The 26003-nt window shown below is 47.9% G+C and overlaps 1 protein-coding gene across 1 annotated transcript in view; it reads left to right on the top strand.

The window, feature by feature from the left end:
* Positions 1–26003, top strand: part of CACNA1E (calcium voltage-gated channel subunit alpha1 E) — a gene marked incomplete at both ends in the record, with an annotated part of 387788 nt that overhangs the window by 56284 nt on the left and 305501 nt on the right. The window contains one exon of the mRNA XM_080698762.1: positions 9946–10212. Coding sequence (XP_080554888.1) covers positions 9946–10212 — 267 coding nt within the window. The remainder of the gene's footprint in view (positions 1–9945; positions 10213–26003) is intronic.

The raw sequence follows: 26003 nt of genomic DNA, 5'->3' as shown, positions 1-26003 counted from the left end.
CTGTAAGACGCGTCCCTAAGGGGAAAGGCTGTGTCGTGGGTGCATCTCTCTGTGCATCCGAGAGATTTCACCTTGGTAAGGGTCTCAGGGTGGAATATTCCAGAAGTTCTCTCTTTTGATTGGGAATTATATTTCTGCCTCCCCCATCTTTTTTAAATGGCACATTGGGAATATTTAGAAATCTTCAAGAGAGCTTCTTAATTCTCCATATTTGAATGTACTGTGTGAAGCCTGTCTGGGAGCTCCCAGCAGCATTGGCAGATACTTGCATGTCTGCACACTTGGCTAGCAACCTGGGATCAGAGCGGGATCTGGGGCGTATCGCTGCAGATAGGCAAGTGTGTGTGTGTGTGTGTGTGTGTGTGTGTGTGTGTGTGTGTGTCTGTGTGTGTGTGTGTGTGGTGTGTGTGTGTGTGTGTGTGTGTGTGTCTTTTTCACATGTAATCCTTCATAAGAGAAAGAGGCATGTTATTTGTAGGGAGCAAGGAAGAAACATTTATGACAGTTGATATTTTTTGAAGGAGAACTTTAACTCTTGTAGGTTTCATTTTTTTTTTTTGTAAAGAAGGATCTTAAAATATTCTTTATACAGGGATCTAATATATTTCTTTAGTAACTGATTCTCCGAATCTTATATCAACTGTGTTTTTAAGAGCAGGAGATATTCCTCCTAGGAGAATAAGCCCTGTAAAATTTAGTGATTGAGAAGAGGGTGAGGTTGAAAGGGTGACCCCCACCCAGGGAGTCATCTGATCTCCTACAAGAGAGGTAAACACTTCTTGATATAAAGAGGAAGGTGACCACTCCACACAGAATAAACAGCTGGAAACACCTGGCAACAGACAGAGATACAGGGGGAAGGGCAACTCCTTAGACAGAGACCGGGTACCCGAGTGATGCTAAATAATCAGGCAATAATCTTTCTCATCAGAAAGAGTTGCAGGAGATTCATTCATTCATTTGACTGTGTAAAGGTCTGCAGCAAGGATAATACAATACAGACTCTTTAGGTAATTAGATGAAGGGGGAAGACGTGTCCTCCTCTCCTGAGAGGCTCACACCATTGTTGAGACAAGCATACACAGATGAAAAACTAAATAGGTGCACCGTGGCGAAGTCATACCCATGAGAGCGGCAACAGGGAGTCAGCCAGGTACGGAGTACAGGGATGAGGCGGACGTTCTGTGAGTTTGTAGGAGGCAGAGGTGGTGGAGTTGCAGGGAGCTCGAGGGCCTTCGTGCTGGAGGTAGAACTGAACTGCATCACGCCTTGAAGGCTGCGGGGAGCTGAGAAGCAGAAACAGGGAAGGACTCCCAGGATCAGGTGCTGAAGCAGGTGCAGTGAGTAAGAGCTTCAGGGGAGGAGTGGGCACGGCGTGGCGTGCTCGTCATGACTGTGTTAATGCCGTGGGATGTGGGGGGAGATGGTGTTGGGAAGGTAGGTTGAATTCGGATTGTGTCAAATTGTCAGGCTAATGGGTTTGGCCAATGCATAGGCAGAGCAGAGCCCAGGAGTTAAGTGATTAAGGGATGAGGAGAATGCTATCACATATAGATAGAAGCTGGAATTTTAGGAGGGAGAGCTCATTTGGAAGAAATTACCATGAATTTACTTTTCCCCCTCTGGTATTGTGGATTGAACCCAGGGTCCTCCTATCTCTAAGCTATACATCCAACCCTTTCTCTCTCTTTCTTTCTTTCTTCCTTCCTTCCTTCCTTCCTTCCTTTCTTTTCTTTCTTCCTTCCTTCCTTCCTTTCCTTCCTTCCTCCCTCCCTCCTCCCTTCCCTCCCTTCCTCCTTCCTTCCCTTCCATTCCCCTCCCTTCTTTCCTTCCTTCCTTCCTTCCTCTCTCCCTCCCTCCTCCCTTCCCTCCCTCCCTCCTTCCTTCCCTTTCATTCCCCTTCCTTCCTTCCTTCCTCCCTCCCTCTCTCCCTCCTCTCCCTCCCTCCTTCCTTCCCTTCCATTCCCCTTCCTTCCTTCCTTCCTTCCTTCCTTCCTTCCTTCCTTCCTTCCTTCCTTCTTTGGTTCCTGGCAGTCTTGCTCAGTTCCTGAGCATCTTAGTAAGTTGTTTAGTCTGTCGTTGAACCTGCAACCCTCCTGTCTCAGCCTCCTAAGCACTGGGATCATAGGCATGCACCGCCCCACCTGGCTGTGAATTCACTTTTGAACACACTGAGTTTGAGGTGATGAGGGGTACCAGTTACTTCATTGAACATTTGTATATGGAAATGAGGTGAGAGGCGAGGGCTAGGAGTGAGTTATGGGAGCACAGGGGAGAGAGTTGAAACCTCAGGAAAGGAAAGTTTCTTCCTCTTCAAAGGGAGAGGAATCAGGGAGGGAAGATAAAGGGGCCAGATATCCATCACGCGCTCCCACAATAATGTGAGAGCAAACAGAAGAGTGAGAGAAGGAAACAGTGGAAACTGGAGGACGTGGTACCTGGGATGCCAAGGAGGCAGAGTCTCTGAGTAGGAGAGGCCATCAGTAGTGCCAAATGCTGCACAGCATCCATAGAAGAGGGATGTAGAACCAGGACCGCTGGAAGCCAGTGGAGTCAGTGAGGGTCTTAATGCAGTTTCGGGGGAGCGGAATGGGCAGAGCCAGCAAACGGCTGTCCAGGTGTACCTTTCAAAACTGGCCTGCAGTCCATATCATATGGGGATGCCTTATTCACTCTGGTTATTTTATACCAGGTGGGCGTAAGCAGCTGCTCTGTGTGGGAGAGAGTGGGAGAGAGAGGGTGTGGTGATGGACAGGTGGTGGCTGAATCTGCCATGATTTCTACCCAAAGGGCTCTGGGAGAGGCAGGACTGGTGGGTGTGGTGTAATCTGGCTCTATTCGCAGGGCCTTCAGGACTCCTCTGCTTCAGCGTGAGCTGTATTCTCTGCTCCTGAGGTATTGTTTTTAAGAGAGAGATGTACAGAGTGGGTCAGATAAGACTAGCACGTGCAGCATCCACCCCAACCCGTCTCCTAGGCGCTGCCTGGCACGTTGAAGATGCTCATTGTATGTTTGCTGAATGAATGAGTCAGCCAGAGCCCACCCAGGCTGAGCGAGCTTTGCAGCGTGTGGGCTGTGTTGTGTTTTCTGAGTCAAGAGGCCACGGGGGTGGCTGGATGGGCGGCTTCCGTCAGCTGCCCTCACCTTCTGCAAAGCCTCCTGCTGCACCTCACACTGGAGGGGTAGCAAGTCAGACCTGAGGCGGGAGGTGAGGTGGGAGCGATGGGGAAGGGAGCCTCCGCCGCCAGGGCGAAATGCTGGATTTTCCTCTGGATGTTCCCTGTAATGGCGATATCGATTAGGTTAATCATGTTCCGCTTTTCTCTATGCTGAGAAGTGACCTTTTCTATGGCAAAGAAAGGGTTGACTTGTAATACTACATCCTCTGATTCTAGATTCAGTGGAAGAAAATGAAAATTCTCCTTAGTCCTGTGCATCTTGTATACGGCCCACAGGGCAAGCACGCACGTACGCTCCGGGGGGCCATCTCCTTGAAAGGGACCTCAGGGACCCCTCCCTGTCCTGGTTGCCTTGTGCCAGAGGTGCTGTCTCCCAGTAATGACAGGACACTCATATTCTGCCTGACTTAACGCCCTTCACGGCATATTTTTCTCTTCTCCTCTTTCAAACCCTTTGCTCTTTGGGGCCATGACTGTGTCTAATTTATCTTTGAGCCTCAGAATCCCTGAGAAGAATGCTCGGCACACGAAAAAGGGCTTAATGAGTATTTGTTAAGGGGGTTTATGAATTCATGAATAAGTAAAGAAACACAGGGCTCTGTCGGGTACCACAGCCTGTGTGCTCCCCTGATACTGTCTCTAGTATTTTCTTTTTTCCTTTCTTGTATTCCCCCATTCCTTGTTTCGACCATGTCTCAGGCACTTACGTGTGTCTGCGTCTCTATCTTCCACCCCTGACACACACTCCAAACCCTTCCCAGGACTGCACTTCTGCGCTTACAGAAACAGAAAGCTACCAGGGAGGCCGTGTTTGCTGGGTGTTACCCCGGCTGCAGTTACCATAGCTGAAATGTATGTGTAGCACGCATGTATGTGTACCACGTGTGTACTAAGAGCTTTACACATATTAACTAGGAATCTTTCACAACAGCCCAGTGGGACAAGGTGATGCGCATTCATCAATATTTTACCCTCCAGGAGACTCTCTGGTCTAGTTCAAGGTCATGCCTTATCTCTGTAAGGTTGGAGATCATGCCTATGACCTGACTTTTTTTTCGGTACTGAGGATGGAACCTAGAGGAATTCTATCACTGAGCTACACCCCCTAAGCCCTATTTTTTATTCTTTAATTTGAAACAGGGTCTCACTAAATTGCAAAGGATGTCACTAAGCATCTGAGGGTGTCTGCAAATCCCGATCCTCCTGGCTCAGCCTCCCAAATGCTGAGATTACAAGCATGCGCTACCATACCCGACTTTTTGACCTGACTCTTAAGCAAGGAAAACACTGTTTTGGCCACACACCATAAAGAGTTAGTAGTGGCCTTTTTATCAGACCTGGCTTGGCTGTTTTCTAGCTCTCTGCACTTAGACTAAGTCCTGGTCCTCCTGGGCTTCAGATAATATAAAAGAACCCACAGCCTGCAGCAAAGAGGTGATGAGATACCATAAGCATGATTGCCACCCAGGAGATGTTGAGTTGTCATCAATGAATGGTTTAAAAACTACCTATAAGCAACATGTGTGCCTCTTGTGTTAGCTGATAGGGTGTTGGAGCTATGGGGTTTCTTGGGCATCCGTTTGAGAGATGTTGGTTCTAGGGCCGGACTTTACATGAGGACACTGCGCTCCGTTTCACCCAGTAGCGGCTGTGTGGTGTTGTGAAAGGCAGCAGGCTCCCAAGATGTCTGCATCACCATCCTGCGCCTCTGCTCCTCTATGCATTTGCACATGGTTTCCTGCCAACTTTTTTCTGAAGAACCCCCTCCCAAATCCTCTCTGCATTATGTTCCTCAGAGTACTGCTTTGCATAAGAGTCTATTTCTTGGAAAAGCTCAACAGGGAAAAATAGAACAAAAGGGGCTCTGATGTTAAGTTTAAGCAGAGGCTGTCTGGGTGTAACTGGCAGGGTAGGGGCTGATGGGAGAGCCGGGCTCATGCCTTTCAGATGAGGTCCAGATTTGCAGGGTTCTCAGTGATGGGCCAAACCCTCCTATAAAGTTGGCCCAAGGCCCATGAGGTCTGGGAAGAGCTTTATGAATGAGGGGAGAGACTCTGATTCTACAACCTAGCTGTCATATACGTTTTCTTGGTGCACACGCCCGCTCCCGTGGCCTGCCCGGTCTGGGGATATTGTGAACACCTTATTTCTTTCTTGCCGGGGAGCCTTTCTTGCCCATATCTCCCATGGTTTGCTGGCGTAGCGGGGCTACAGGAGAAAGGCTTTGCCTGAGATCAAGAAGCTAGGGAAGTTTGTTTCCTTTGCTCTTGTTGAGTTCCTACCTTGCAGGTTTTCTGCTTTTTCTATAGAAAAACTCACAAAGCATCTGGCTGCCTCCTCCTACTGTGTGTGTGTGTGTGTGTGTGTGTGTGTGTGTGTGCGCTGGTGACCTTGCACCTGGTGTGTCAGGCTGCACTTTCTGGGGATTGTGAAGTGGGCGGCCTGCATGGTGGTGGAACTTAGGCCTTGGACCTCAGCCATGTCCCACAGCGGAGCAGAGGGCCCCTGAGAAGGGATCAGCTGATAGGAATGGGTGGACTCTGAGGCCTGGTGCCAGACTGACAAGACCTGTGCTCACCGTGAAGTCTCACCAGCGACCGGTAGATGGTGCTCTGACAACAGGAAAGTGCAGTCACTGTCCTCTGCAGCTGAAAAGGGAATTTCCAATGGTCTTTAAACTGATTTCCAGTCAGAGTTCTGGCTAGCAGCTGATTTTCCATACGTCCACTAGTGAGTCTTTAAGAGGACAGTGGACTTCAGGGCACGGGGCGGGGGAAATCACGTACCCAACTCCCCTACGAGGAGCATTATGGCATTGATCTGATCTTGGCTGTGGATGGCAGTAGGTGTGTTCTCAGCAGAGCGCCAGGAGCCTTTGGCCCCTGGTCAAATCCATCCCAGGATGGTAGGCAGAGCGTTTCCGCAGGCTTAGCTTCATTGAAGAGTTTCTGTTCTTGATGGTGAGCAATTTGAAATTATACGGCCTGGGGTTTAGACGCTGGAAACCAGATTGGTTAGAAGTCCACACTTTGCCTCTTATCAAAGGACTTCATGTTTCTGAAAATCTGCTGCTTTGTGTGTCGGCTCAGGGTTATAATGCCTACATCGTCAGGCTGGCCTCAGAACTTTGCGTGGAGCTGGGCGTGGTGGCGCATGCTTGTAATCCCAGCGTTTGGGAGGCTGAGACTGGAGGATCAGGGTTCACGGACAGCCTCAGCTACTACTTAGTGAGGGCCTTTTCAACTCAGTGAGACCTTGTTTCAAAATATAGAATAAAAAATAGGGTTGGGGGTGTAGCTCAGATGTAGAATGCCCCTGGGTTCCATCTGTGGTATGGAAAAAAAAAAAAGAATTTTGCAGGGAGGGCTAGATGTAGGGTTTCTGGAAACTGATAACTTGTGAGCACATGTAAGATATTAAGCATTAAAACTGTAGTTGTCTGGCAGCTAGGGGAAGAGGGGAAAGCATGAAACCAGTATAGTGGTGAGCAGGGTATCAATAGAGAATTGCACAGATCTTAAAGTGCTCTAGAGCTGTGACAGCAGGTGGGGGTGAGAAGGGCCTCCCTACCAGCACTGTGGTCCTCAAGTCAGGTCCTTCTGAAGCCATTGCTACGATCATGCTTGCCCCCATCCTTTTACCTGCACCCTCCAAAAACTCTCTACTCCCCACACAGGTGGCCCTATTCTCCAGGCTCCTTCACTTTTCCCCCAACCCATGCGCTGTGAAGTCTGTGCCCTGGGGAGGAAGGCAGGCAGGCCCCACATCTCCTGGTATAGAATGTCCTGTCTTGACTATTCAGAGTCTCTACAGAATTAGTGCAGCCACTGAGAACACAGGACATGGTAGAAAGAGGAAAGGGGTTTAGTGCTGGATCTCTGTGAGGGGGTGACTCGAGGAGACAAGCCAGGAGTTCCTGATCTTCCGGGAACCACCCTGGGAGGCAAGAAGCTAGTGGGCTTTGCTAACTCTGGGTGCTAACACATAGGCATACCACCCTGTAGCCAGCCACCGAGTGACTGCAAAAGGAAGGGTGGAGGCCCAGCAGGACAGTGCGGTTCAGGGTGAGCCATTCTAGGTGGCGAGGCTCAACAAGCACGTTTAAGTGAAGAGGCAGATACACTATTTATGCCATCGTCTGTTTTGCTCATGATTGTATCCTCAGTTTCGAAGACAGTGCTTGGCACAGGAGAGGCGTGCAAACATACTTGGCAGATGAATGACAGGAGTGGATCTTGTGCCACGGGTTGTGGTCCTCCAGGAGGCGGGCGCATGGCCTTGGTAACGCTGGCAACCTTAGAGTCCTGTGGTGTTTCCAGGGTACTGAAGACTGGTTCTAAGTAACTGGCTGATAAGACGTCATGGTCACTATACCCCCATCCTTTCCGTTTTTTGACTCAGAAAGAAGAGGACCCCTTAATTAAGTAGGAGGAAGGTGAGGGAAAGACATAACGTGAAGTCAAAATAACACTCGGAGCTGACTCACCTTGCAGGGTAATTTGTCTAGAATGGGTTCCTGTGAATCAAAAGGGCAACATGCTGACCCGAGGGCGGCCATACCTGCTGCAGAGGGACACCAGGCCTTCCGGTTTCCAGAATTCAGATCACTTTCACAAGCACATGCTTGCACACGTACACATACACATTCTCACAACAGACATGTGTCAGCGCTCACATGGCCTTGCCTACACACAGACACCACAGACACCCGTAGGAACATACGTGCCCACACACTGGGCTGTCACCAGTCACCTCGCTTCTCACCAGTTAAGTGCGCTCTCTCTCTCTCTCTCTCTCTCTCTCTCTCTCTCTCTCTCTCTCTCACACACACACACAGCCTTTCACATGCATGAAGCCGCACTCACCCGTGGCTTCAGACCTCTGGGCTTTGCCAGCCTTTGTTTCCTTCCCCGGCCACAGCTGTCTCCTCTCCTTCCATCACTCCTGTGGGGAGGACTGAGACACGACTGTGGGCTGAGGCAACAGAGGCTGAGTAAGGGTGTCCCTTGGTAGTGTGGATGGGGCAGGGACAGCGGGTCTCTGTCCTCAGTTCAAACCACGTGTCCCTGGGGGCACTGACTTGGTCATGAAACACGGGTGTTCTTTCCCGGGCTTGTAGTCTTCCTCTGCTACCAGGACAGCTTAGATACTAATTGCATTTCCCCCCACATGAATGCGGTTGGCTTGAGAAAGTCAGTGGACCTTATTTGGGAATTAAAGATAGGGCAAGAGCATCCCTCTTTTAGGGGTGTGAGGGGTAGTTTAGCCCAGCCCTCACATCCAGGGCCTCGGGTATCTGGACCACTCTTCCAGGAGATGTGGCTGGGGACTCCTCTATAATGGATCCCAGGTGGGCTCTGCTGGCAAGAGGGAGGGCAGGGCTTCCTGGAGGCCCTTGGGTGCTAAGTAGGAAGATGCGGGAGAGGGTGTTTCATTCTCAGCTGCAATACCTGGTGCTGTTCAGGGAGCCTGGGAGTCCAGTCCCTAGTGAGCAGCACAAAGGGCCCAGCACCTAATGGGACACGGTATGGGGGCCCCTCTCTGCCGCAGCCACCCCCACGGGCCCGGCTCCCTTCCCCTCCGCATTACGTGGGGGAAAGGCGACCCTTGCTTGAATCCTTTCAGTGGTGGCTCACTACCCTTCGGCCAAATAAATCAATATGGCAAACCAGCCCCAGGGCCCAGGACCCTGGCCTTCTGCTGCAGCCCGCCCCTCCCCCGCGCCCTGGGCCGGCTGGCGGCGCCTCTGCGCCCGGCTGGCTCGGGGTCCGCCCCCTGCAGCCCAGCCCGCCGGTGCAAGAGGGAGATCGGGTCCTTAGTGCGGAAGTTGGTGCTCGGACAAGTCCCTGCCGGCCACCGCTAGGCTGGCTGCAACCTGTTCCTGGCTGGCGCTGCGCTCCCGCCCTCTCCCGGCGCAGCCGCGGATCGCGGTTGCATGCTGATCCGGGGAGGCGGCGGCGGCGAGCGCTCCGGGCGGATGCTGGCACTCGGGCTCGGCTGCCGTCTGGATGCGGCTCAACTTGTACCCCGAACGCAGGAGCTGTGAAGTCATTCGTCCCTCTCCGGCTGGATCGACTTCTTATTTTGATATTTTGGGCGTTGCGGTTTACGCAGGAGCCTCAACACCGCTCTCCCCCTCCCTCCCTCCCTCTCTCTCCAACCTTTGGAGGCAGATGTAAAGACCCAAGTCTTGGCCGTGGGATTTCTTAGGTGGACTTGCAGAGAAGGGCGTTATAAAGCCCGCAAACCGTCCTCGTCTTTTTCTTTTTCTTTTTTTTTTTCTCCAAAGTTCCTTTGTTTTCGTTTTCCCCTCCCTGTCCACCCCTCCCCCAACCAATACATCGCCAAACTGTTCCCTCGCGGGGTGCCTGCCTCTCTCCCTGGACTAGGTGGTGCATCTGCCAGCAGCGGAGCTGTGTTTGAAGAGCAGCCTGCTTCACCCGTCTCCTCTCGGCTCCCTGAACACCGCCACACACTGGCATTTTGAGAAAAAAATTGCCTCTCGAAACTGAGCACCCCCGAGCCCTGCCCCCCTTTTCCCTTCTTGAGGAATGGAGCTTCGCAGAGGTTGCATTTAGACTCAACAGTTCAGAGCGGCGAGGCTGCTGAGGCCGCCTCTCCGAAGAGATCGGGGGTCCCCAGAGGCGGTGGTCCCCGCGCCCGTCTGGATGCGGCTCTGAGCCTTCTCTGCTTGTCTTTCTGCTTGTGGCTGTGCGCGGGTGCTCGGCGATCACCTTTGTGTGTCTTCTGTCTGTTTAAACTTCAGGATGGCTCGCTTCGGGGAGGCGGTGGTCGGCAGGCCGGGGTCTGGCGATGGAGACTCGGACCAGAGCAGGAACCCGCAAGGAACCCCCGTGCCGGCCTCGGGGCCCGCGGCCGCCTACAAGCAGTCGAAAGCGCAGAGGGCGCGGACTATGGCTTTGTACAACCCCATTCCGGTCCGGCAGAACTGTTTCACCGTGAACAGATCCCTGTTCATCTTCGGAGAAGATAATATTGTCAGAAAGTACGCCAAGAAGCTCATCGATTGGCCATATCCTTTCTTGCCCCCCATCACTCTCCCTTCCCCTCTGCGTTTCTTGGGTGAGGGGGGGCACCTAACATGGAACTGACCCCCCACCCCTTCTGGGTGCCCCCCTGCCCCCCTGCTGAAGTGCACGGTTACTCCGTTGCCCCACAGGGGGCAAGCTTCAGCCCGGAGACCTGTTTGGGCACTAGTATTTTTCAAGGTAAGACTTTGGGTTCTGGCTTTTCCCATGTGGAAGTCTGGCATCCCCGGGTGCTCTGTATTGCGGTGTCTGCTCCTTTCCCTGCCGGGCTTTGTCTGCCTCCCAGCCCTCCGGACCCCTCACAAGCTGTCCCCTCCATTCTTTCACAGTCTCTCCCTTTCCCTCCCCCTGAGCCAGTCCCTCTGCCCCTGTTCCTGCTGGCTGAGGGGACACCTGCACATCTGTCAGGAGAGGAGGCTCTGAGACAGGGAAGCCCCCTGAGGGCGCCTAGCAGTTCCGAAGCTCCAGGAGCACTGGGCCAAAGCCATGTATACAGACAGCCAAGTGAATCAAGGATCCGGCTTTTGGCTGGGGACCCAGCTAACTCTGGGGACTGTTTAAGTTCCACTGAAAGTGGAGTGAGTGAGCATGTGTCAGGGAGGAGATCTTTGTCACCACAGCCTGACCTACTCAAAGTTGGAGTTCTCTTCTCAGCCAAAGCAGAGCGGGCTCCTCAGGGCCCATCCTTTCCCTGGTCCTGGGGTTTGGTACGCCTGTGTCTGAGTGCTGGACTCAGCTGGTTGCTCTATCTACCAGCTTCTAGGAGCAGACAGATCTGCTGGGCCTGAATTCATCATTGAAGGTGTGCAGGCAATTGGCACCCCCGCTTCGAAGGGACCACTTTTCTCCGAGAGCTGGTGGGGGCAGCCCTGCTGCTGGCAGGGTGAGAGGGAATCCGCCTGGAAGGAGTTTCTTTGAAGGTTTTACCCAATTCACCAAATGCAGGCTGCTGATTAGGCGCGCCTCACTGCCTGGTCCTCCGCTAAGAATTCAGATGCTTGGCAGGGCCATTAGGAATTGGGGGTGCTGGAGCGGCCAAGGGGATCAGCAGGAGGCAAATTAGTGGTGTGGCGTTAGATGTGGGGGTGGGCTTGGAGACGGGACTTTGGTGCTTGTGGAGGGGCATTTCTTGAGCAAGATGCACCGCAGAGGAGGCCCCTCCCCTTCTCCTCGGACTCCCTCTGCCCCGCCCCGCCTACCAGGTGTGCAGCAGAGACAGCTGGAGATGCTGGAGATGCAGCCCAGGAGTCCACTAGCATCAGCCAGGCATGCTGCTAGCTGGCTCCCCCAGGGCTTGGGCATCTCCCCGCTGCCCCCACCTCGGTCTCAGGCCTTCCTTTTTTTCCTCCCTAGTTCCCTGCTCTAGCAGCTCCTCGATTGGCTGGCTGAGGTGCTTGTAGGCAGCACCCCTCATTAGAAACGGAGGAGCATCTCTAAGCAGATATTCTTCCTCCCACAACCAACCCCTGGCTGGGCTTCTTCTTTTTCCTCCTCCCTGTACCCCCACCCCCACAGAGAGATCGCAGGCAGTACAGTGGCCGAGCTGAATGAGTTGAACGTATCTAGGTGGGGTCTTGGGGCGGGGGAGGGGTCCGGTCTCTGCAATCACGACTGCCCATGAGCTGCACAAAGCGGACAGATCTCATTGTGTTGCGTGTTGCGGCTACAAATAATTCCTCCTCGGGGCAGGTCTCTGCTGATTTCCCAGCTGTGTCCCCTACCTCGCCCAGCCATCCACAATTCTCTAAAAATTCCCACCCACCAGGTGCCGGCTTTGCAGCGCCTCTTAGGGCGTGTTTATTCAAACAGGCGTGTCCTCCAGTATCCCAGCGGTAGACAAAGCTGCCCCGCCTCCCCGCGAGTGGCAGAGCCGGTCGGTAGCTATGCTTGGCACCTCGGACAGCGCCACTGAAACACTGGTGGCCCTGGGCTCCCCAGTCCCCAGCTTCAGCACCTCGTGTACTTCCGGCTGGGCCCTGGCTTGGGCTGGTTAAGGAAGCAGGATTCCTACACCCTGGGTCGCCTCTTCCCACGTTTTCTCTTCCGCTGCAGAGAATTTGTACTGGGTGCCATGGACCAAAGAAATTCAAAAGTCAGAGGCTCCAGGGAGTCATTTCAGTACCATGCCCAGTGTCTTGACCACGAGACCTGCCCCTATGGGCTTTTCTATCCCCACGGTTCGAAATTTTACAATGCTTCTGTAGCCTGTGCAGAGGACATCCGCTAAGGTGTTTATTAGAGCCCAACTGGAACATTTAAAATATACAGTTTGCATTCCTCTCCTGACTGCACAGCGTAATCGCTTGCTGTGTTCCCTCTGCTGGTCACCGCCTGCACACATTGCGCCTCTGTAGGCTCTGCATTTTCCCCCCAGAACCCTAGCTAAGTTTTCTCATCTCAAATCTCTTCTTTTCTTAAGGTCTAGCTTCCCAAAATACCTTGCTTTTTCTTACTAGGAGCCCGTGTAAGTCGTGGTTGCCCATAAAGTTTGGAGTTGAGATCCTAGTTCCTTCACACACACTGTGACCTTGAAAAGTGAGTTCGTTACCCCGTGACTCAGTTTCCTCACCTGTAAACAAAGATGATAATGATAATAATAAGTTTCTGGGAAGTAGCTGATGCCAAGTGCTTAAAACACTACCCGGTCACCTAATGCTCATCAGTTCTTATTAATGGAATCCTTCAGAAATTTCAGCACACCTGAAGGAAGGGGTCTTAGCTTAAGGTGAAGTCCTTTAGATTTTCTACACTGGTTAAAAATTCAGATTCTGGGAACCTACTTGTTTTAACAAGATCCCCAGAGGACTGGTGTGCACTTCATGGACTAATGTATTCCCCGAGGTGCTGACCAGTTGGAGGAGGATTTCTCCGCTCTTGCAGTGCAAGGTTTTCAAAACCAGGGAAAGTTCAGGAAAGGTACCCAAACCTGCTTGGGTACTGGCACACATGCATTGGGCATGCTGGAAGATTTTGATCGCTTGTGCAGCCCAATACCTCGTGAGACTTAAACTTTGGTTATCTGCAGAAAGTCACCGTGAGATGAGGAGGATAATGTGCCCTCCCTTCCTGTATGTGCTAGGTGTGTTTTAATCATAGTGGTCTGAACGCACCGGTTAGATAAAAGGAATGATTTAATGTATGCCGGTAGAACCCTTTGATTTGGGGGAAGGGCTCCATCCAGCTATTAATAGGGGAGGGCTAGCTCTTATTTGAAGAACTGCCTAAGATAACCCAGATTTGGCATGGAAGATGGTGGCAAGTCAGCAGCCCACTCTGAATGTGTTTCATTTTTCTTGGAAGCTACATCTGCATAGGGAGATAATTTTATTTTCTTATGACACTCTCTTCTGCAGTGGATACCATAGCCTTTCTGAAATGCTAATCTGATTTAAAATGTGATGTTACATTTTATAGAATTCCTCCCTTTCTTTCTTGCTCATCTAATGGGTCTAACAAGAGTCCGCTGTCTTCTCAGAGAGTGGGTTGTTCTAAATGCTATCCCATGGTCCCTGGACTGCACGCACACTTGCCGGCTCTGCATGCTCTGTGCTAGGACAGGTCCCTATGGAGGGGCACACAGGAGCCCTTGTGTGGCTTGTGAGTTACAGAACACTTGTTTTCTGGGTTGGGGTGAAACGAAGAAGTGGTGTGTATGTCTTGAAGATCCTTTGCCATGGATAGACAGTAGAAGATTTTTTTCTCCACCCACTGGCCCATCCCAGAAAGGAAGCACATGTTTTATGTAGAAACAAACATGGTTTACAGTAGAAAGATCAAATGTATTTGTCGCCACTGAGATGATAAAGCTCATTATAATGAACCTGTGGATAATCACCCATGGGTTTTTTTTTTCTTTTTTTTCACATTGGGGGTTGAGTCTAGGGGCATTCTACATTTGAGCTATATCCCCAGCTCTTTTTATTTTGAAACAGGGTCTCACTGAGTTGCCTAGGCTGGCCTTGAATTTACAATCTTCCTATTTCAGCCTCTCAAATACTGATGATTATAGGCATACCCCACAACACCATGACTTCTTGTGGAAAATTTCAGTGTGTCCTTAAACCACTCTGGATACAGGATCAGAGCTTGTGTGCTTTATTGTGGTGAATTTCCCAATAAGTTCTACATTTATTTTGGAGGATTTGGGTGAGGATTCCAGAAAATGTAATTCCCAAATAGCCCATTTTGGCCTATACTTTTATCCTGCCCTGGTTGTCTATAAATATACAGCACCTTGCAGGATCGTAAACTATAGTCCTGGTAAGAATTTCAGGTTTGATGTAAGTAGCAGATCATGAGTCAGGGTGCTTTGATTAGGGCAGAGGGTGGGAGCTAACAAGGACGAAGTCTGTAATTAAATCCTATGATCAGATAATGCAGAAAAGGCTTCACATCTTCCAGGTAGTGGTTGCACAGATGCAGTCTGTGAAATAGAGACTCGTAGCTGGCACTGAGGCTGCAGGCTGAAGGTCTTTGTTTTCCGAGGCTCCCAGAACGATCTCTGAATTGCCTGTTGGCTTTGTCTTCCATGTGAGGTGTGGGTACTGTTTCCTCTGGAAGCTGACTGTAGCGACCATTTGTAATTGGGGTGTAGCCTGGAGAGTGAGCTGGAGTGGGGGAGTTTGAGAGAAATGAAATGACTTGAGGAAAGAGGCAAAAATACCTTGAATGTGATAGTTTTGTCTGTTGCTTTGCATGTCATTATTTTCCTGTAGTTGCTATCCTGTGAGAGGTGCAGTGCACACTATAAATTGGAGGAGGAGGAGGAGGAGGAGGAGGAGGAGGAGGAGGAGGAGGAGAACAGGCCTTCATTTTATCCTCCAGACTCTGGAATTATCAGCTCCATCCAAAGATCCAGACTCTGGAATTATTAGAATTAGCTCCATCCAAAATGACTTATTTCTTTGTAGCTACTCCTGTACAGAATTCAGGTCCCCCCTCCCAAACTCTGCTCTTCCCCTCTCCGCTTTATAGGAACATCTGGTTTCTATCAGTCTTCATACTCCTGGTTAAAACAAAACTGAGTCAAGATTTGCTCAGCCATTAGAACTCCCGCAAATCCTTTGACTGCATGTGTTTGATCAGCAAATCCGTGGCCTGCCTGGACCCTGTGCAGGGATGCCTGGGAGACTGCAGCTCACCAGACACCAAGCCCTGCTGTGTTGTCCAGTCCTGTGGAGGCCACACTGCTGATCTTATCTTGTTTATCACTGACCAAAAAGACATGAAAGAGGGAACCTAAATGCAACCATAATTAATACTATTTTTATTCAAGAAGACAGGCCAGTTCTTTATTTCTTTTTTAGGTCAGTCTTCCACTCATTTTTCCTTCTCTCTCTCTCTCTCTCTCTCTCTCTCTCTCTCTCTCTCTCTCTCTCTCTCCCTCTCTCTCCCTCTCTCTCTCTCTCATTTTTAGGTCCAGCCTTGTGAATAATTCATTATATGTGTGCTTCTTGGATCAAGGTCTCTTGGATAGGGCCAGCTTTAGACACCAACTTTTTCTCTAAGTCCTCTGTTTTCTTGGGATGTGATTATGGCAGGGGAAAGATGGGGGAGGGTCTTTTAACGTGCATTTTCTTGCCGTTGTTGTAATGATTACCTCTTATCTGGCCCTGCTGCATTTGAATGTTCCATAACTATGAAGCTACTCCCCCACCCTGGAGACCAGGGTTAATGAGAAGGTCTCCAAGTACTTGCCATTCTGAGTCCTCTCAACAGCTTGGGTTTTCCATGCTGCTGAACACTGAGCCATTAAGCTAAGAAGCAGGCTCTGTAAACATTTCTTTTCAAGTTCCAGTGTGAATTCATATAGAAATTGGGGGGGGGGTTGTGGGAAGCACACACACAAATTACTATATAAAACCTGCCTTCATCACTACTACCACCACCATCTCCATGTGTTTTTTTTTTTAAAGCATTCTCTCTCAAAGAGAGATAGAAACACCAGAAACTTGAAGCATTTCACATCCCATCTTCTAAGCCTACACAGAGGACGCGTGTGGGTTCACGGGTCCTGTTTCCAGCATTAGTCTTAACCAAGTACACAAAGTACAGCACAGAGATTTCCAGCTCCTCCAACTTAGAGGTTGGTCTCTTCTGTATGATAAGCGTTTCCAGGGAGATGTCTTTGGTGTATCTTTGTCCTGCAAATACCCCACATATAATTCTTTAGTTTTTCATTCCTTGCATCTTTGGCCGGTCTTTGGCTTTAAGCTCTGGAAAGCCAGGAACAGCTAGAAGGCGTGTCCTTAAGAGGGGAAGACGGGCCACGTTAGGTAGAAGAGCAGCAAATGACTTTAAAAATGATGAATGACTTATCCAGGATGTCCCACTGGCAGAGCAGTGGATACTTCTTAGGGGCTGCCTTATTTATTTATTTATTTATTTATTTATTTATTTATTTATTTATTTTTGTGGTATTGGGGATTGTACCAAGGGGCAGTTCTACCACTTAGCTATGCCCCAAGGCCATTTTTGTATTGAAACAGGGTCTTGCTAAGTTACTGTGTACTGGGCTCTAACCTGTGATCCTCCTGACTCTGCATCCCAAGTACTGGGATTATAGGCACACACCACTGTGCCTGTCTTTAGAAGCTTCATTAAGCACGCGTGTGTGTGTGTGTGTGTGTGTGTGTGTGTGTGTGTACACGCGCGCGCGCGCTGGCAAAATAGCCCAGCATCTGGTACATGCTAGGCAAGCTTTCTACCACTGAGCTATACCCCCAGCCCTCTTACTGTATTTTGAGTTCCAAATTCATAGGACGAAGAGTTTTACTTTTAGTCTTCTTATGTATTAAATTGGAAGAGGAAGTTGAAGTAAACCTGTTTTTCTTTTTTTCATTTTTGGGGAGGTACTGAATCGGACCTAGGAGCACTCTATCTGTGAGCCACACCCTCAGCCCTTTTTATTTTCTTGTTTTAAAACAGGGTCTCGCTAAGTTGCTGAGAATCTCTACATTGCTGTTTCCCAATCTGCAATCCTCCTACCTCCATCTTCCAAGTACTGAGATCACAGCCGTGCACCACTACACCTGGCTGAAATAGACCCATTTCTATAAGCCTAGCCCATTCTTGAGGTAGGGGCAGGGCTTGGGCACATAGCACCCAGCCAGGCTCCAACCCCAGGCTCCTGTGGCCCAGCCATGTCAGGAGAGACTTCAGGGAGAAGCCCAGCAGTGGGGCTGTGGTGCCCAGCGCATTCTTTTTGCCCCTGAAAGCTGCTTTGAATCACCTTTGCAACTTTGCGTAATTTTGAGGCTCTATTTTTTTCTTCTTGCTACGGTGTGGTCCTGTTGCATTTGGGCTATATCTCTGGAGAATTTGGAACCTCTCTTTCACATGTATCATTAAAGGGGAGTTGTCTTTTTTAAGGGCAGGGATAACAAGTGTGGCCGGATGGTGGGTAACGGGTTAGAGGGGAAAGAGAAAAACACTTGGGTCATTGTCCTGAATGGAGTTTTGCCTGCAGTCAGCCTGGTATTTCCTCTGGCAAGATGCAGAGCATTGCGAGTGACCTTCCAGGCCAGAGATGAGGCTCTGAAAACCAGGTAGAGGAGGAAAATGAACCCTCACAAATCTTTCCTAGCCTTCGGCTTAGCTACGGGTTGAAAGTTTTTAAACTTTCTGTGCCCTCTTTCTCAATTTCCACACTGTTGTCTCAGGGGGCTGGTCAGAGTCAAAAAGCATGAAATGAATTTTCAACAGCCATTCACTAACATCCTGGCAATTTCCAGCTGTGTGCGATCGGGAACTGTTGCTACCATACTGTCAGCTACAATCCCTTTCAGCAGGTGGTTTCTGTCAGCATGGAGTCGAACTCCTGATTTAGTTCCCGTGTTGAATTCAGACCTTCAGACCTACGCACACTCTGCCGGTGTCATCTGTATCACTGGTTCTCAAACCTTAGCCTGTCTCTGAATCACTTGGAGAACTTGTTAGAATATAGACCACTGGTTGGATGCGGTAGTGCACTCCTGTTATCCTAACTTCTCAGGAGACTGAGACAGGAGGATTACAGGTTGGAGGCCAACCCAGGCAATTTCATGAGACCAGTCTCAAAATAAAAAATAAAAAGAAAAAGAGCTGGGGACAAAGCTCTGTGGTGGGGCATCCCTCAGTTCAATTCCTAGTACTACACACACAGACAGATCACTGGATTCAACTCCCACTCCCAGAGTTTCTGATTCAGTAAGTTCTCAGCTGTTACCAGTTCCCCAGTGATCCTGGTACAGTGGCCCTAGGACCATCCTTGGAGCATCACTGCTTTCTGTGGCTTTTCTGCCTGCCTGGAAATCCTTTGGAAAAAGCAGTCTGACAAGTTGCTGGTGAGATTCCCCATCCTAAACCTCTGTTATGCCCTGGCCCAAAGCTCTGCTGCCAATACAATTTTCTTTGGGCACAGCCAGTGAGGTTTGGGGATCTTTCCATCAAAATGCAGACCGTCTTGGGAGTGAGAACATGCTAGGCTACTATAAGATCATATCAACTGCAAGTTAGTTCCTCTTGTTCTTATAACTGAGAACAGGATCTTCCAAGAATGGATAGGACACCTTTTAATTCTGCCCCCTACCATACTGCAGGCGCGTGGTGAGCATTCAGTAAACTTTGTTGCATGATTTAAAATCAAATCAGTTACTATTGGTTTAGCAAGGAGCAATGAAGTGCCTGGTGTGTGTTAGTGCTGACCAGGGTCTGTAGATCCAGGTGTGGCCTGGTGGTCCTGTTGGAGCACTGGATGGCTCGGTGGAGAGTATAGGGTCATCCATCACAAGGCATTGGAAATTATAAAAGGCAAGTTTTACCTACTTCACAGTTTGTCTCAGGATTCCTTCAGTTTGTTTTACCCAGAGTGGACTTCCCCATTGTTAAAAAAATTAGAATATTTATCCGGGCATGGTGGCACACGCTTGTAATCCCCGTGCTTGGGAGGCGGAGACAGGAGGATGGCGCAGGTTCAAAGCCATTCTTGCTGGCTTAAGAGACCCTGTTTCCAAATAAAAAAGTATAAAATAGGTCTGGGAGTGTAGCCTGGAGGTAGAAGGGTTTCCAGGAACCTCGGTACCACCACCCCAAAAAAATTAGAATATTTTTTATCTGGCATTTTATTATAAAGAACTCTTTATTAATTGACACCCAGAGATCTATAGCATAATGGTGGTTGAGAATTGTAACAATGGCTCCTAGGCATGCAAGACGTGGTCCTGTTTTCTGAATATTGCCAATAAGGCATTGTTTGCATTATATTCAACATAGTTGGAATGGTGTGTGCATTTCATTATACTGTGTTTTGAGATTTTACATATCATAGTCTGTATAAAGTAGCTCTTTATCACATATTTTTGGAGGGTAAGTGAACTAAAGGTGTCTTCTCCAGCTATTCCAGATATCAGGGGATCTTCTGCATTGTTCTAGAAATCAGTCCTTTCAGCTGTAACATTACTATGGGATTGGAGAGGGATCCTGGTGCAATTGCCATGTCATCAGGTGGTGGTTAGAACAAAGTCATTATTTGAAAAATGGCACGATAGCTCAGCAGGCTTTAGATTTTCTGGGCAAGTTCCCAGCTGCTTGGCTGGCGTTACATTGAACTGGGCATGCTTGTTTCTGTGGGCTGACATTGAAAATAAACCACCAACATTTTCAAGGGAACTTTCAGTGGGTATCTCAGCAAGGCCTTTTCAGATGAGCCCTTCCATAGCTTGACGGAATTATTCAACTTTTGCACCTTGCGCTTGTTTTCATGCTTTTTAAACCCCCACCTCCCTTGATCAACGTTAGGGAACAATGGACTCTAAAAATTCTCAGTTGTAAGATATAGGAATAAAAAAATATATATATATATATAATATTCCTATTATATATGTGTATGTTATATACATTTATATATATAGAATACATATGTATATATTTGGCATATACATTACATATACATACATATACATACATGCACACGTACACACACACATGGATGGTACTGGGGATTAAACCCAAGGGCATTCTGCCTCTGAGCTACACTCCCAGCTCCATTTTATTCTATTTTTATTTTTGTGGTACTAGGGATTTAACCCAGGGACATTCTATTTCTGAGCTACTCTCCCAGCCCTATTTTTTATTCTTGATTTTAAAACAAGGTCTCACTAAGTAGCTGAGATTGGTCACAAACTATGATCCTCCTGTCTCAGCCTCCCAAGTACTGGGATTACAAGTGTGCACCACCATGCCTGGCTTATTCTATTTTTTAATTTGAAACAAGGTCTCACTAAGTTGCAGAGGCTGGTCATGAACCTGTGATCCTTCTGTCTGAACCTCCTAAGCACTAGGATTACAGGCTTGCACCACCATTCCTGGCTGACTTTTTATGTTCTTAAGAGTTAGTTCTAAACTCCGTGGATCTTTGGAGTTGGGGATGGTCTGAGTGGCTGTCTGGATGGCATCTCTGTGACTCTTGGAGTACTGAGGTTATTAGGTCCCTCGGGTACATTGTGTGTTGATTTGCTTTCTACCATGGGATCCCAAATCCTACTGAAATCCGATTGATGCTATGGTTTGAAAACTACCCATACAATGTTGCATTTTGTTTCTGGAGTTTGAGAGTCACAACTTAAAAACAACTACTGTGTTGGAAGATTCCCACATACTGGGTTGCTGGGCTATCAGGAAGAGTGGTTCCCAACCAAATATCAAAACCTTTGTGTACTACCATGATAGGCATTTTCGGTGAAGGGGCTGTAGGGATGTGTTTGCACACACGTCGGCCAGACTTCATGAGAGCACACAGGCACGCTAATCAAAGAGCATGTGCTCAATATGGGAACTCTTTTTTTATTCTCCTGACTCATGACCATCGAGCCTGAGTGCTTCTAGTGACAAGGTGGTCTTCTGTTGCTAAAAACACCTGAGCAGGGGGAAGTTGAAGCACTCCTTCCTATAGTTCCACTGGTTTTGTTTGTTCTCTGCCATTTCTGTTCTATAAAGCAATACTGACAAAATCTCTTTCTTACTCACTTAAGGGTCCTATGGAATAGAACACCACTGTTGTCTAAAACTTCTATGATGATGGATTTTTTAAATTAATACTATTCAGGACTGTGTCCAATAGCTACCTGTGCTCTTATGTCAATCACATGGCCAATGTGATTGAGAACTTAGTTTTACATCTGATGTGATTACAGTTCATTTAAATTTAAATAGCTTCATGTGACTAGTGGCTGTCATACAGGGTAACACAGGCAGGAAGAATAATGGAAAGGGAAGCCCAAGTCCCCCTTGGGTTTTGCCATTTATTCACTTTGCAGCTGGGCAAGGTTTCCTCAGCTCGGTGTGCAGGCGCTCTCATGATCCTCTATGACCATCACTCCAACTTGCCCTGACCGCGGTCATCACGGTCTCTTCAGCAATTCCGACCGGCTCCCTAATCCTTAAGGGCTCCATCTCTTTCCCAGCCCCCGTGTCCGTGCTGGCTTCTCCTTCAGCCTGAAACGACTGGTTTTAGGACTGTACTCAGAGGCCATTTCCTCTGTGAAACCTTCCTTGATTTCTCTTAGCAGAATAAGATTCACCTACTCCTCTGGGCTCCCACAGGGCACCTTGTTTATTACTTTATTGTAACATTCATCACGTAGCTTTAGTATTGTTTAAAATACCTGTCAGGGGAGGGGGCGTTATCTATCAATTTTTTAAAATTGCAAGAACATAGAAGAGTAGTACTTATTAACACATTAGTTTCAATTAAAATACTATTTTTAGCTTTTTTTTTTATAAAGGGAATGGCGTTCTATTTCTGACTTGACTTGAGGTTATAGTCAGCTAAAAACTTAGATTCTTTTAATATGAATTGATGACAGCGTTGTTTTTTTTTTTCTCCCACTGTTCTCATTCAGTTCATTTTTGAATTTAGATTCAGGACTTGATTTATTTCAGGTCTACCTTATCTCCTTGCTTTGGCTCCAACAGTTCACCCTACAGAGATCCTTTTCAAGAGAGAATGGGGAATTAATATTTTTTGAGTACCCACCAAATTTCAGACTCCCTACGTTTAAAAAAATCAATACTCTAGTGAGACAAGGGTTATTATCTATATTTTAAATATGGGGAAACCAAGGTTAAAGAAGATTGGGTCATTTTTTCATAGTTAATGAGATTTCAAAAAAATACGCAAGGTCAGGAGACAAGTAACAAAATGGAGATAGAGTTTACAACTGATAGTCCAGATTGATATGAGGGTTTCTTCCAAACCAATAAAAGACCAATATAAGTAGTAGGAAAGTGAGAAAAAGAAAGAAACCAAATATTTATTTCTGCAAAACTCAAACACATTAAAGGATGCTGAATCTGACTCTGAATTCACATGAGAAACACAGACATTTTACACCCCTCACATTTTCACTTAGCTTTGAAGTCAAATAAAGGGGAAAAGAGGCTTTGATAACACTACGTGCTGGCCACAGTAGGGGGAAAATAGGTGCTCCCTTCTTTGTTCATGCTATAGGAAACTAACTGATGAATCTAAGAAAAACATAAGACACCTTCCCTGGGTCCTTGTAATTATGTTTCTATGAATTTACACTGCAGTTATGTTCCCACATGTATGAAATGATGTCTGCACAGAGATATTCATTCCCAGCCTTGTTTGGAGCAACCAAGAAGAGGACATGACCCAAATATGTTCAATAAATGACAGTACTTCCAGAAAATGCCCTACTATGGTAGCCATTACAAAAAGAAAACCAACTGGAAAGGACCTGAAAGTCACCAGCCCCCTTGATGGGATCATTCTGAGAAGAGCGTGAATGAACGTGGTTGGACTTGAGTGTTTCGGCAGTGTGTGCCACTCCATCCCAAGACATGGGTGTTTATGAGGGAGCAGCTCACGTGCGCTCTGTCATCTGCATTTGTGGTAAGCACATCTTTATAACTGATCGCGGTATGGTTAGGACTGCGGCTCCCTCCTGTTCTCATCAGCATGTTAGTCAATGCTTGCTAACTGCAGTTTTTCTCAGATCTTCCGAACAAGGCTTTGGCCAACTGACATGCCTCTATTTTGTCTCTGAAGATATCGTGCAAGATATCCCTGTGACACGCTATACTTGAAATCAATGCACGCTTTCGTGACTCGTTTGTGTCGGTTTTAAGCAAGGGTGGAGCAGCTTGCTTTCTCCAAAGTCCAGGTTAGGTATTATTTCTGGAGACTCAGACAATATTTTATTTCTTCAGTAGACAGGAAAAGAATCTCAGAAGTCGAAGGGATATTAGACATTATCCAATCTAATGCCCATTTGATGAAACATCTGATTTGGAGCTCAGGATTTACCAGTCTCTAGAAGGGAGGAAGCAGTAGAGCATCAAAACATGGCCTCTGGGTCCAAAGCTCAGTGCCGTGCTTGCCACTCTGTAGTTGAGCCTCAGCCTCCTGCTTAACCTTGCGGTGCCTCAGAATCCTCAAATGTGAAATGGAAATGTTCCCCAGATGTTATATATTTTAGGATTTTCGTGAGGATCAGATGAGATGATGTACATGAAGTGCATACAACAGTATTTGACCCATGGTACACAGTGAATAAGTCTTAGTGTCTGGTTAATTTGCATGTTTCAATATCAGACACTTGCAGCCAGGTTTTCTCCTCGCAGCCATACCGTCTTACTTTCTCTTGACTCTAGCAACTTTCTTACCTGAGTGTGGCTAGGGACGGCCCCTGTGACTTGCCTCAGTTGGTTACTTCCCAAGCTTCAGGGTGTTAGGGTAGGAGGTGGAGCCCACGCGCCCTCCTTTGCTGACCTTGAGAAGTCTTGTGAGGTTCACCTTGGTCAGTGTTGGAGAAAGCCCTTTGCAAACATGTCAGGTATGAGTGCAGGTGTGAATGAATGTTGATGGAGATTATAAATATCTAACCTTTATTGAGCACTTACTGCATACCAGATTCCTGTGCTCAGTGCTTTACACGAAGGCTTGCATTTATTTTACACAACAAGCCTGTGGAGATAGACATTCTCCTTTTCTGCAGTCTGCAGTCAAAGGGATTAAGACATGGAGAGGCTAACTCTATTGTCCTAGATCACTCAGGGTGTGACAACTGGAGGCCTGATCAGAGCCAGGGGCCTGAACTACTATAACTAGGGAATCTTTACATGACCCCTTTTTCCTTCTCAGAGTGATTGGCTTCACATTTATAAAAAGAAGATTTAAGATTTCTACATTGAAACCTGTCTTCTGCAGGACACCGTGGCACCTGCCTGTCATCCCAGCTACTCAGGAGGCCGAGGCAGAAGGATCACAAGTTTAAGGCTGGTCTGGGCAACTTAGCAATGCCCTGTCTCAAAATACAATTCAAAAGGGGGTTGGGAGTTAGACAGGTACTTCAGTGATAGGATGCCTGCTTAGCATGTATGAGCCCTTTGAATTCAATCTACTAACACACACACACACACACACACACACACACACACACAGCCTCTTTCGTGTGTTTCTAAGGCTGGTTTTATACCAATATTATTCCTAATGACACATTTGGATTTATAATCCAAAACAAAATATCTTCAGGAACAATAATGATCCAGAACCTTCCTATCCATCTTCAAATCAAAGCAGAGCAGATATTCAAAACCACCAATAACCTTAATTTTGTTGTCAGTCAATTTTGATTTTGTTTGTACAAAAATGGTAGTCACACATTTCAGATGGCCTAATTGTTAGCATATGGAAGGTCCTTCTGAGAGTCCTGGGTTGGCCTCAGGCACACTGTATTCTTGGGGGTTGCCAGTTTTTTAGCTAATGTGCTTAGGAGGCTGAGACATGATGTATTTCCATCATTCACGTGCTTTGGGTATCCAAGATCTGTCTCTGTCTTGTTCTATCAGAGAATAAAGTCAAAATCCATGAACTGCAATCCATGAACTGCAGAGGAAGATTCCAGAAGGGTAGAGTAACGTATGTGGGAAAGTAATCTCCATGCTTCGAGCCCTTGTAAATTTGCCTAAAGAGCCATGAAGGGCATCTGGCCCAAGATCCTGGGAAGCATCTTACCTGTGGGAGCTAGATGCTGGTGTGGTTGAGAATGGAGAATTAGAGTATACCATTTGGCTTCTGGAAACCACACAGAAGCCTCAGAAGGAGTTAGGGGGTGGGCCTGAAAAAGTTAATGGAACTGTCCTTCCTCCTGCTAACTTCGGGTTGTATTTGCATGGAAACTTGTATTTGTGGAATAAGGGAGCCATACGGATGCACGCAGCTACATGTGTTATTCGGGTGTGTTGATGCGAGGAGCAGTTGAAGGGCGTGGGCTTGTCTGGAGGTGGCTGAGGAGGTGGATGTGGTGACACGAGGAGGGGGCAGATTTGGGAAATATGGGTCCATGTAAATTCAGAGGAGCTGGGCATTTTGGCAAGAGAATGCTTCCTTCTCCGAGGTACATACGTATATATGTATGTATCTATTTTTTAATTATTTGTACTAATGGGGATCGAACCCAGGGACATCTACTTCAGAGCTACACTCAGCCCCTTATATTTTTGTTTTGAAACAAGGTTGTTGAGAGTCTCCCTGTGTTGCTGAGGCTGTCCTTGAACCTGCAATCCTCCTGTCTCAGCCTCCTGAGCACTGCACCTGGCTGCTTGGTGGTATTTATTTATTTTTAAGATCACTATCAGCCTCTTACCCCTCTTGAAGTTCCATGAATAAGCACGTTAACATCTCAAGGCAGTCTCTTTCCCTGAGGACAATTACAGAGTAGCAAATGCCCTCCCTTCTGAATGTACAGGCTGAGAAAGACAGCTCTTTGCT

The sequence above is a fragment of the Muscardinus avellanarius genome, assembly GCF_963383645.1.
Source record: "Muscardinus avellanarius genome assembly, chromosome: 7".
Taxonomy (NCBI): Eukaryota; Metazoa; Chordata; class Mammalia; order Rodentia; family Gliridae; genus Muscardinus; species Muscardinus avellanarius.
The sequence above is the reverse complement of the archived record's forward strand: the minus strand, read 5'-3'. Positions and strand labels throughout refer to the sequence as shown.